At 35.1% G+C, this 13476-nt stretch overlaps 1 protein-coding gene across 1 annotated transcript; it reads right to left on the minus strand.

Annotated features, from left to right (window-relative positions):
• Nucleotides 1-3906: 3906 nt before the first annotated feature.
• Nucleotides 3907-4635, minus strand: LOC120211945. The gene has a single exon (XM_039210413.1). It carries the CDS (start codon nt 4633-4635, stop codon nt 3907-3909), a length of 729 nt encoding a protein of 242 aa, XP_039066344.1.
• Nucleotides 4636-13476: the final 8841 nt, after the last annotated feature.

The following is a 13476-nucleotide window of genomic DNA, read 5'->3' on the forward strand; positions in this document are numbered from 1 at the left end:
TAAGGATACCAACCCATCGAATTTGAAAATAATAAAAATAAATAAAATAAAAACCAAAACCCTTTCATTTGACTCTTGGATAACTTATATGAGAGACGAAAACACAAATTCATCACATAAAATGATTCTTGATAAGAAATTAATTATTATTAGAGCAAAGAGTTTTTAAACGAATGAATTAATTATTTTTTAAAATAATTAAAAATTTAGTGAGAAAAGTGATTATAGAGTAATATCTATTCTAAATACTCTCAATCATTTGACGATGAATGTCCAATCACCCTGCTGCAGTCTTTGGTGTTTGAACATATGATCTCTAGGAAGAAAAATGATTCCTTTAGCCACTTAGAAAAATTGATTCATGCTATCAATTGAAAGATAAGATGGAGGAAATAAGACATCTTAAATGCAAAAGAAGAAGAAGTAAGAAAGAAGAAAAAAAGGAAAATAGTTTTAAATAGGGGTGTTCATTTTTTGGTTTTAACCGAATTAATCGATCAAACCGAATTAGTTCGGTTAATTCGATCGGTCACCGAATTAGTTCGGTCGGGAAACTGTTAATAAATTTTTTAGAATTCGATTAATGGTTAATTCGGTTCGAAATCGGTTAATGGTTAATTCGGTTTGAAATCGGTTAATTAACCTAATTAACCGAAATTAAATTTTAAATATTATATATAACATATGGACTCAACCCAAACCATTTAAAACTCGATTAATAATTTAAGATTCAATAATTTTTTTTTTGGTAAGAAAATGAAAACTACCTAATTACTTAAACCTAATTGCATTCTTCAATCACGAGTTGGCTTATATCAGCAGGAGGCTCCTGTAAGATTCTGGTTTGGCTATCTTCGAAATTGACGCTTCTTGCTAGTTTATCAGCAATTTTATTCCCTTTCTTCGGACATGTTGCAATCTGACGTTCCAATCCCGGTTTATCAGTTCCCTTATGTACGGTATTATGGTAATATTTCCTTCTTTGTTTGTGCTATTCTTCAGTGTTTGTATTGCTTCGAGGCTATCTACTTCAACTATGAGTTGTTGGATTCCTTGTTCCCATGCACATCTTAGCCCTGTATATACTCCCCATAATTCTGCTTCCATTGTAGAACATATTCCTATGAATTTTTTGAAGCCGATCCTCCATTTTCCATTCAAATCTCTGATTACTCCTCCACATGCTGCTTTTCCATCTGTATTTCTACGGGTTGCATCTGTATTAAGTTTTTCCCATCCCTTTGATAGAGGTAGCCAAACTGTTGGACCAACCAATTCAATTGGCTGTGATTTGTTTGCCTGGTCTCTTTCTCTATTTGCATTGTTTATTGAGTTTGTCATCCTGCGGCTTCGTTCTAATATTCATGTGTTTCTTCCATAGGATTGTTGAAGACAATCGAATTCCTCATGATCCATATGTTCCATAATATCGATCCGAATAGGATTTCCCAATCTTTACTTTCTTTAGCAAACATGCTTGGTCTTGTTAAATTCACTTCAACCCAATTCTTTATGTCCATTGTTAGGAAGTTCTGTAATCTCTCGTTTTTCACCAGTGTTGTCCAAATAGGGGTCACGGTAATGCAGTGTCGAAAAATATGGTTAATATCCTCTGTTTGTGTCACACAGATTGGGCAATTACCATCAATTGTAAGATGTCGTCGAAGTCTTTCTGCATTTGTCAGAATTTTACCTTTGCAAACTAGCCATAAGAATGTTTTCAGCTTTTGTGTTCCTTTGTATGCGTGAATTACCTTCCATATAGGTTCTTGAGTATCTTCCCTTTGTTTTATTCTAACTTCATATGCTGTTTTGATAGAGAATTGACGATCCTCTCTCTTTAACCATCCAATTCTATCGTTTTTTGCAGTTGTGTGAGGTCCTTTAATCGCTGCCAGTCTCAGAAGTATATGCAGTGGTAGAAGGTGTTCAATCTGCCTCCAGTTCCAATTATCATTTTCATCAGTCATGCTTTTTATGGTTTCTTTTCCCACCTGATTATGGTCTCGTTGATTGACCAAATTTATTAATGGCCCTATTTCTGCAATCCAGTGGTCTCTCCAAAAATCGATATGTACCCCATTTCCTATTATTCTGGTTATGTTGCTTCGGACATCCTCCCATACCATGCTTATCCTTTCCATAGTTTGGAGCAGTTTTGGCTTCTAATGTTAGTCGGTATCTCATCTTTGCATTTGTATTTTGCCTTGAGAACCCGAACCCACAATGCGTCTTTTTTTGCTATTAGATTAAACGCCACTTTCATTATAAATGCTTCATTTTGCTCTTTTATCTTTCTAAATCCAAGACCTCTATCCGATATTTTTTGGCATATTTCCTCCCATTTTACTAATGACAACACTCCTTTTCCATCTATTTTACCCCATACAAATTGTCTGATGATTTTTTCCAGTTCTCCACAAATTTTTTTTGGGGTAATACTGCTGTCTGCATGGTGTAAGTTGGGATGGCTGCCAAAATAGCTTTTGCAAGTGTAATTCGACCAGCTAGTGACAATGTTTTTGCCTTCCATCCGCTTAATTTAGTTTGAACCATTTGTACCAAATAATAATAGTATTTCGAGGTGGCTCGGGAGTGTAATGTTGGTACTCTTAAATATTTCCCTAGATCATCAACCATAGTAAATCCAAATGATGTGCTTATCTGATTTCGCAGTGCTGTTTGTACATTATTAGAGAAGAAATTTGTTGTCTTTGCAATGCTTACCTTGTGTCCCGAGACTTCACAGAATCTTTCTAGTACTGTTCTGGTGATATTGAGCTGGTCTAAGGAGGCTTCTGCGAATAGAATCATGTCATCTACAAAAAATAGATAGGATATCTTTGGGCTGCTTCTTGATGTTTGGAATGGTTTCCATCGTCCTTTTTTGATTTCTATTTTAATTGCTTGTGATAGTCTCTCCATACATAGAACGAAAATATAAGGAGACAATGGGTCGCCTTGTCTTATCCCCTTTGATGGTTTAAAAGCGTCTGTCAATGATCCATTCCACGATATTTATGTCAAAGCTGTCGAAACATAGTGGTAAATAAGATTACATAGAGCATCTGGGATACCTAGGTCTCGTAATGTATCATCTATGAAACTCCATTCCAGTCTATCATATGCTTTTTCCAAGTCGATTTTTATTGCCATCCAGCCTTTTTTCCAGATTTCCTTCTCATAGAATGTATTACCTTTGGGTTATTATGATATTATCAATAATGCTTCTACCTGGAACAAAACTGGTTTGGTTATCTGATATCCATTCTGGTAACAGGGGCTTCAGACGATTAACTATGATTTTTGTGACTGTTTTATATAGCACTGAACAAAGGTTGATCGGTCGGAACTGGTGCATTTTTTATGGTTTAGCTACTTTTGGTAAAAGTATCAGTATTGTCTGATTGAGTTGTTCTGGCATTATTTTCTTCTGTTAATGTTTTCCGGATCATCATGCAAACTGAATTCCCAACTAAGCTCCAATTTTTCTGATAAAATAACGCATGGATTCCATCTATTCCAGGTGCCTTAAGTGGACCCATTCCAAAAATAGCTTCCTTGATTTCATCATTGGTTACTTCTCGTGTAAGGCTTTCTTTTTCATGCTCTTCTATTTTTTTGAACTTGCCTCTTATTTCATAATTGTATTTAGGATCCTCATTGCTTGAGAATAGTTTGGTATAAAATTGGTTTGCCATTTCTCTAAGTTCTTCTTGATCAGTACTCTAACTGCCATCTTCGTGTTTTAAGGTTTCGATTTTGTTTGCTCTTCTTCTTGTTATTGTTGAGGTATGATAGAATGTAGTGTTTTGATCCCCTTCCAGTATCCATTTTGTCCGTGCTTTTTGTCTCCACAGACTCTCCTCCTGGTCTAGTACAGTGTCGAGTTCTGTCCGTAATTGTTTATCCAACTCTACCAGAAATTCTGAGTGTGTCCGTTGTAGAGCTTTGTCTATTCCTCTCAGTCGTACCAATAAGATTTTTTTCCTTTTTTCCTATATGACCAAAGACGTATGAGTTCCATTTTTTCACTTCAGTTTTGAATGTGCTAATATTTTCGTTTAGTTCCCCGTTTTCTTTCCATATGGATTTGATAAAGTCTTTAAACTCATGGTGTTCCTGCCATGCTGCTATGCAGCGGAATGGTCGATTTTTATGATCTTGTTTGTCTGTTGTCAGCCTTAGGAGAAGGGGTCGATGATCTGAACCAATTCGATCTAGATGCAGTACCTGTGAGTTTGGAAATGTTGAAATCCACTTTGTGTTTCCGAGGCAACGATCTAGTCTTTGTTGTAGGTTCCCACGATTCCATGTAAATGGTGGACCATGGAATCCTAAATCTAATAATCCAGTAGAATGCATGAAATTGGCGAATAATCGGCTTCCATTTGTGTGTGTCGTCGCACCTCCTCTTCTTTCATCTACGTCTAATATCACGTTGAGATCTCCCCCCATGATCCAAGGTGTATTATCGTTTGGTGCTAGTGCCTCTAGTTGGCTCCATAGATGTTTCCTTTTAGACCCGTTTGGGTTTGCATAAATTGCTATGAATTGTGCCCATGTATTCACTTCCTTAGGCCGAAATATACCATTAATGAATTGATTTGATATATGGGCAATCTCAATTTCCATTGTTTCTTCCCAAAGTATCCAAATTCCACCTCCAAATCCATGTGCTTCTACTCGAAGTGACTGTGTGAATCCTAGTTTATTGATTATTTGTCTGCTTTTATTCCACTCGTTCTTGTTTCGAATAGTGCAACCATATTTGGTATGTGTTCTCTAACAAAGAGATTAAATATTCTTTTGAAGGTCGGGCTTGCAGCTCCTTGGCAGTTCCAAAACATGAAACTAGTCATTTAGTTGAATTTGTGAGGTTTCAGATCCTTGTTGTCCGGCAATTAACCGGGACTTCTTTGTGTCTCCCTTCACTTCGCTGTTCTTTATCTGTTGATCCTTTATCACCATGCTTTTGCGTATTGGCACATTAACTAGTGTTTGTGGTTCAATGTTGACATATTCATCATTCGAGGCTGTGGATAGCTTATTAGATACCGTCTGTACCCATTCTTTGATCAGGTTATGATTTACAGGGCGAAAAGTTATTTTTTTTACTTTTAATCCTTTCACATTGTTTTCTTTTCTCATCCTTCCAGCTTCTTCTCCCCCTTTTGGGAATTTAGTCCCATGCGTTTTTTTCCTATGCTTGGTTCTTTTATGGTTATGGCTGTGTGGTTTCCGTTCCCTACTGTGGTTATATGTTCCACTGCTTCCATGTTCTGTCCTTCTATCATTGGAATTACTTCTATTGCGTTTTTTATGCTGTCCGATTCGTGCATTTTCTTTGCTGGTTTTGGTACCATGTTGTTCGATTTGTTCCCCTTGTTTGATGATCTGGTAGGTTCCTTTTTTTTGTTTCTCCATTTACTAGTCTGGTTCTGTTCTCATTATCTTTTTTATCATCTGTCCTTATTTCTATTTCAGCCATGTGACCATTCTCTTCTTCGCTCAAAATAGTGAAACGAGAGCCCCCTATTTCAGACTTTTGTTTGCCTTGTCTTTCTCAGTCTTTTGTGTCGTCGTTGTTTTTCTTCGACGATTTTCCACCACCATCCATGGTCCAAACATTGTTTCTTCTGATGTTGTTGCAAGGTTATAGTTGTTTTTGTTCCTTTCGTTAAGTTCTTCCTCACGTTTAGATTTTATATGTACTTGATATGTTGCACATTGCTCTCTTGTATGCCCATAAACCCCACAATGGAAGCAAATCTGTTGTAATCCTTTGTACTCTAGTTTTTGTGTGAATCCATCTATTCTAATACAAGGAATTAGTGGTTGGTTTAGATCTACTAAAACCGCGATTCTTGCAAAACTTACCTCTTTCCCCCGCCTGAGTGTTATAATCAACTTTAATTACTCGTCCGACTACTGAAGCAATTAGTCGAAAAAGTGTTTTTGTGTAGTATCTATAAGGTAGTCCTGGCAACCTAATCCATACTATCACTTGTGATGGATGTTTTTAAGAAGTTGAGAATGATCTACTCCACAGTTGGACTGTCAAATAGCTTCCATATATTGTCAATGGCCATTCTGTTAATACCTTTGTATAGTCATCTTCATCTGTAAATTTGACTAAGAAATAGTTGTTTTCTAGGTCGATTAGTTGTATTTCTCCAATTGGTTTCCATAGGTCTTGGATCTGATTTAGCAGGGCTTTGTATCCTATCATCCGTCCTAACAGCCGAACGATGATGACATTCCTTATGTTTTTATCAATTTGATCATGAACTTTTTCCGAGAATTTGATTGTTGGGAAGGCACCCGATTTTCGATAACGTAGTCCTCATCCAATACCACAATTTCATCATATTAATACCACAGCCTGTATTTAGTGTTTTCCTTGCCCTAGATGTGTTGGCTACCATGCTTGCGTAAGTTGCCTTCCCTCTTATCTCTGTTTCTGGTTTATCTCCTGTTTCTTTTTGTATTGTGCTTTCAATTTCTTCTACTTCATTCATGCTGGATGCTTCGGCCATGTCTCTCTCTGATAGATTATCGGCATCCATCTCTTCTGTTTCTGTAACACTATCGTTGATATTTCCATCCTTTGTGTTCTTGATTTTCTTTGGATTTCTTTGTTCTTTCAGATTCGCCTGATATTCGGTTCTTTCTAAAGCTGGTTGTAAATTGGTCTTCGTCTTCTCCTTCGACGGTCTTCCTCCAAAGGTTCCATATAGGTTTTGTTTTTCGATAAGGTTTTCTTGCGGGAACGAGGGAATTTTCCCAATCATATCGATGTCTCAAAATATGATTTTAGATTCAATAAATTTTAAACCTCAAAAAATATTAATTAATTATAAAAATCCATATAAAATTTTTATTTTTATAATTATATATTATTTAAATTGATTTGTAAATTAAAAAATATTCAATTTTTATATAAATTAGAAAATTTTAAAAAAAATCGATTAATTCGAAAGTTAACCGAATTAACCGAAATTTATTCGGTTCTGTTAATATTTAAAAAAAATCGGTTCGATTACCAGTTAAAAAAATTCAATTAATTTGATTAATGATAATTCGGTTCGGTCAACTACCATTTTAACAGAATGAACACCCCTAGCTTTAAATAATAAGGGGCTGCTACTTCATCACGGTTATTAGGGATTGTCTCAGGAAAGGCGGGTTAATATACGTCGTTACCGGATACATTAAAAGATATTTAACAAATTCGGTTTAGCGCTACCGGAAATGTTGACTAATAATAATGTAGTAGGTCTAAGTCATGAAGAAATATTAAAAAATTATGCAACCGACAAACTTAACTTGTCGGTTCGTGTCGATCCAAATTAAAAATGTGTTGATCCAAAACGATATAACATGTAAAACTATGACAAAACCGGTATTGAAATGATAAAACCGGTAAAGCTCTACTGGATACATTTAAAGTTTGGTACTTTAATATAAGGATCGACACTTCGTGAATTTAAAAGAGAAGCAGTTTTAAATCCTATAAAGTGTCGATACTTTTAAAAAATGTATCGATCCAAAACGATATACCAGGTAAAAATATGATAAAACCGGTATCAAAATGATAAAACCGGTAAAACATTACCGGATATATTGAAAGTGTCGATACTTTATATAAGGATCGACACTTTGTGAATTTAAAAGAGAAGCAGTTTTAGCGCCTATAATGTGTCGATACTTTAAAAAAAATATCGATCCACAACGATATAACAGGTAAAAATATGATAAAACCGGTATCAAAATGATAAAACCGGTAAAACGATACCGGATATATTGAAAGTGTCGATACTTTCGTAAGTACGTGTAATAAATTATCGACACTTTCAAAGAAATAGGTAAATATCCTTTCGAAAGTATCGACACCTGACATAAAAGTATCGACACTTTTGTATTTGTATCAATTAAATATAAATAACATATCCGATGAAAATATAAAGGCCATATCTAAATATCCTCTGAAAATCGATAGAACGGACGAGTTTTTGAAATCGAAGCGTAATTGTTGCTGCATTTCAGAAGGCGTTTCTAAAGCGATGTTTGTTTGTTTGTTGATGCAGTCGAATCGAAAAGTATGTTTTCGAAACCCTAGTTTTTTATTATTACAGTAATCGCGAATAGGGTTTTTATGTGTTGTTTGGGGTTTTGGAGTAAAGAAGCATTTGTGACCGATTGCAGGTAGAAAGTGATATTGAAGGTAAAATATAAATGTCGATACTTTTATTAAATATTATAGGTAGAAAATGATATTATAGGTTGTATAAATGTGCCGACACATTTTGTAGTGGCCATTCAAATTCTTTTGAAGAAAACCGTTTTACCACAAGAGTAGTTATCTATATTTGTATATTGAATAAAGTGTATGTAACAAAATAATTTGATTTGCGTAAACTGATATATGAAGAAAAAATGGAGTCAATGGGTTGGAAAATTGTTGGTGGCGCAGATGACTTTGAAATTGAGGCCGAGACTCGAAAGCAACCAAAGGGTGGATATATGTACTTCTAGTAAGTATCAATGTTTTTTTGTTATTATTGTTGAAATGGTAATTGGATTAAAGTATCGATAAACTTTAAATTGATTACAAATTTTAAATGTTGACAGTATGGCCGAATGCAAAAGGATGAAGGAAAATGGCACACAGAGCGGTTCGGTATGTAAAATGAAATTGACATTGAGTAGTATTTAGTGTTAATGTATTGATTAAGAAACGTTTATGTTTAATATTAGGTGACAAAAGATGTGAGGTCCAAATGGAATTCAATGAGTGATGCTGAAAAGGAACCTTACATCACATAGTCAAGGAATGATAGTAAAGAATACAAAGAACGGAGGAAAGCACATGAAAATAAGGTATTCATTAAACTTGTAAATAGGTTGATACAAAATATATAAGAACTATAACATTATATATTGTTAAAAAATGTAGGAAGTGTCGACAAGATGCAGCATTAAAAGGGTGAATTCATTAATTAAACACCTTAAGGAGAAGGGTCAGTTGAATGTGTTGGGAGAAATAGGTTTTGGATCGTTGGTAGGAGTAAGGGATCGACCTATTCGGAGGGAATTGTGTCGATCCTTGATGGCGCAATTTGATGTCAGACAATGTATTGCTAAGTATGGTGATTTTTCATTTCCTCTCGGGATCCCATGTGCTGCAGCCGTATTGGGGGTAGAAAATGATGGAAAAAGTGTTGTAGAAGTCTGTAAGAGTAAGGACTGGAAAGCACTTGCCTCCAAATATGGTTTGAAGCAGAAGGTGACATATGCTGAAATTGAAGAGGAAATAAAAAGTGGATCTTACGTTGGGGATGAGCTGAAGGCCAGAGTTCTATTATACCTTGTCGGTATCTTTCTTTGTCCAACGGGTCATACGTCAACGAACAAGGAACATATGAAGCTCATTTGCGATGAAGGCTTGAAGGGTGAATTCAATTGGGATGAATATATCCATTCGAGATTGATTGAATCAATAATCACCTTTAAAAAGGGCAGCCAAAGATACCTCAAATGGTGCATAGTAATCTTAGAGGTAAATGAGTTGAAGAACTTTTTTGTGTTTTTATATAAAAATATAAATTTTATTATAAATGCAGGTTGTACTGTTCAGTTTTTGGTCGGGCTGTGAGGCAGTGTCGCCTTATGAAGAACCGGAGTGGCACACATCCGTGCATGGGGGAAGGAAAAGGTGGTTAGAGTGATGGTGAAGTTGAAGTTGGATAGAGCGAAGAAGCAAGAAAGGGAAATAAATGTAATTAAATAATATTAAGAATATAATAAATGTCTTAATATTGTAATTTAATTTTGAAGGTTATTGGCAAGGATGCAGAGGAGGCAGTGGAGGCAGAGGAGAAGAAAGGAGAGATGGTTGTATTGGGGGATGGCGGTGAGTGGGACGACGGTGAGGGAAAACATAGTAACTTCGACATTTTGATGTCTGAATTGGCTGATATCAAAAAAATCCAATTTGATATCATGCAAAGACAATCAAGAGTCAAAGAGAAACTTGATAGAGTCGAAGAGAAACTTGAGAGAGTCGAAGATACACTTGAGAGGCATAAGGGGGTAGTAGAAGGAAAAATAGATGGAGTGGTGAAAGAAGTAGAGGTGTTGAGGGGTGAAGTGGTGAAAGAAGTTGGGGTGTTAAGGGGTGATATTAAGATGGTGACGGGTGAAAAATTTGAGGGAGTGGTGAAGGAGGTTGTGGAATTGATGAGTGAACTTACGGGGGTGAAGGGGGTGGTTGATAAATACTTGGATGAAGGAGATCAATTGAAGGGTGAAATAAAAGAGATGAAGAGCTATGTAGAAAAAAAATACGATGAACTGAAAAAATATGAAGAAGAAAAGAGGGAGGAGGAAGAAGAAGAGATGGAATAAATGAGGAGGAAGGAAGTCGATGTCATTTATACACCGGAGAGTGTTATAGCAGCAGATTTGGATTCAGAATGTCCTGCACCCCAGAAGAAGAAGCAGAAGGTAAGTTGAATAAAAGAAAACGTAATTTGATTTTTATTATGTTGTTGTGACAAAAATTTGTATGCAAAATTGTAGGTTGAAAAAACGGATATTCCAAGCGGAATTGATGACATCGAAGTTGCAATTTGTGATTATTTATGGAATAGTGAGTTAGAATCGGAATAAGTGAAATATATTGCTTTGTGAGTTATATTTAAATATTTCATGACAACATATTAATCCTAATGATTCATACAGATATTTTGTAATGTCAATGGGAAATCAATTCGCTAGTGTATACGACGTTGCAACGTTGAAGCCTACGGAATGGGTTGGCGGTGTGGTAAGTAGAAAGTAGAAAATGTTAAAACTTATTGAATATGTTCTGATTGTGTAATTAATTTTGTTAGGTTATTGATTTGCTCGCCTGGATAGTATGCTACGATTCTCAGAAGTCACTCCGGAGGATTGGCTACCTTCCATACCACTTAGCGGTGAGTTAAATTAATAAATGGAGATAAGTAGTGTTATAGACGGTAAATTAATAATGTTTGTTGCGTAATTACAGCAGCAGGCGTTGGATGCCAACAACAAAGAAAGTGTTGAGAGTATTGCTATCTTCTGGGGTCCCATATTGAATAACTATGTGAAATTCACCGACTGTGAGAAGGTAAGACACCATACCAATTGCAAATGATGTTTTCGGATATAGAATGTTGAATTTTGTCAAATTGGGTGTGAAATTTATTGCAGATCATGATCACAATAAACTACCATAATTCACATTGGTATCTGTTGGTGTTGGATACGGTAGATCGTGTTGCAACAATATATGATAGTATGTTTACAACTGAAGCAGCTAAACAGAGAGTGACTGATGCTAAGAGATTGGTATGTATGTATGTATGTATGAAAGGACATTATGTAAATTATAATGCATATTTTTTTGGATCATAACTTCTTCTATTTTAATGCAGATTAAAATATTAGATTTTTATAATAAGAAACGCATTTGGGTTGAATCCTATGGATCTCTAGGAAAGTATCCCTTGAAAAATTTCAAATTTGTGGAGCATAAGAAGAATAAGCAATTGAATGGGTATGAGATGTTATCACAAATAGAAAGCTTAATTTATGCAGTATTCATCATAATTGACATGTGTGATTTTCAAATTTTGTAACAGACATGATTGCGGCATGTATGTGATAATGTGGATGGAATCGATCGGTTCTACAAGGGCAACTGGTGATTTTGTAAGTGAAAGAAAAATTCGTTTGTGGTAAAATTGTTAAAAGTCGTAGATTGAATGTTGTAGTTTACAATTCTTAACGTTCTGACAATTTTAATATAGGTTGTTGGAGAGTGGGATCGATCGCGAATATTAAACGATCTCGTAAGCCACAATCAAAATCAACGAAGACAGGAGATAACAAAAGCTGCCATGATACATAAGAATTACAAAAGGATGCAATGATGTAAATGTAGGGTTAATTTTGTATAAGATTTATAATTTTGTATACGATTTATAATTTTGTATGTGAATATAATTATGAATGAGATGAGAAAAGTTAGCAGTATGTTGTTGTACATGTTTCTTATACACATTAAGGGTCATGTTGATACTTACGATATATGGATATTGTTGTCTGTATTATACCAAATGTCATCATAATTTCATCATGTGCGAGAATGAATGGCCATTCCATATATATTGAGGGTATGTACAATAACTACAAAATTCACTTTAAAGTACAAGGCAAATTTACAATATGGCAAACATGGTGCAACCATAAAGTGTCGATCCATATATAAAAAGTGTCGATCCCATAAACATCGAAACCCAAAAGTATAATGTAATAGGTAATTTTTCAATCTAATCGGTACAAGTATACCGGTTTTATGAGAGAATAGGTCTAAATAATGTATCTACACTTTTGTAGTTTGTGTCGATATTTTTGGTCCAGAATGAATGGCAAACAGGGTGCAACAATAAAGTGTCGATCCATATATAAAAAGTGTCGATCCGATAAGCATCGAAACCCATAAGTATAATGTAATAGGTAATATTTCAATCTAACCGGTACAAGTATACCGGTTTTATGAGAGAATAGGTCTAAATAATGTATCGACACTTTTTTAGTTTGTGTTGATATTTTTGGTCCAGAATGAATGGCAAACAGGGTGCAATAATAAAGTGTTGATCCATATATAAAAAGTGTCGATCCGATAAACATCGAAACCCATATGTATAATGTAATAGGTAATTTTTCAATCTAACCGGTACAAGTATACCGGGTTTATGAGAGAATAGGTCTAAATAATGTGTCGACACTTTTGTAGTTTGTGTCGATATTTTTGGTCCAGAATGAATGGCAAACAGGGTGCAAACATAAAGTGTCGATCCATATATAAAAAGTGTCGATCCCATAAACATCGAAACCCAAAAGTATAATGTATTAGGTAATTTTTCAATCTAACCGGTATAAGTATACCAGTTTTATGGGAGAATTGGTATATAATATGTATCGACACTGTTTAATGTTTTGTCGATACTAATTTAAATATCAAGTGTTTTTCCACCGTTCATTATATATAGTACTCTAAATCGAAAAACCCTAAACATAAAGGCAAGCAGGCAGAAGATAACTCTTCCTCTTCCGAAGAATACTAGCGTTATCATAACAGTGACGATCAGATATTCAGATAAATTTAACGATATTTTATGGGTTTGATTGATTTCTATATTGGAGTTTTTTTCCTGAATGTGCTTGTGTTCCATTGTAATAGCATCCAACCAAAATGGCTCCAAAACGTCAGCGTCAGAAGCGCGGTCTTTCTCAAAGCTCTTCTCAACCCAGTTCTTCTCAACCACAACCTCCTTCTGAAACAAACGATTCTTCTGAGGAAATCAGGTTCTTCAAAACTTTGAACTTTAGATCCGATATGGAGAAACAAAGATGGCAGACGAGTTTTAAAGTAAGGAAGAT

This window comes from Hibiscus syriacus, unplaced genomic scaffold (genome assembly GCF_006381635.1).
Source record: "Hibiscus syriacus cultivar Baekdansim isolate YM2019G1 unplaced genomic scaffold, ASM638163v2 tig00109987_pilon, whole genome shotgun sequence".
In the NCBI taxonomy this organism is placed as follows: Eukaryota; Viridiplantae; Streptophyta; class Magnoliopsida; order Malvales; family Malvaceae; genus Hibiscus; species Hibiscus syriacus.

What these genes read in the sequence shown, in the direction of transcription:
- LOC120211945 (XM_039210413.1), bottom strand. Translation starts at nt 4,635, where the DNA reads ATGGAAATTGAGATTGCCCATATATCAAATCAATTCATTAATGGTATA.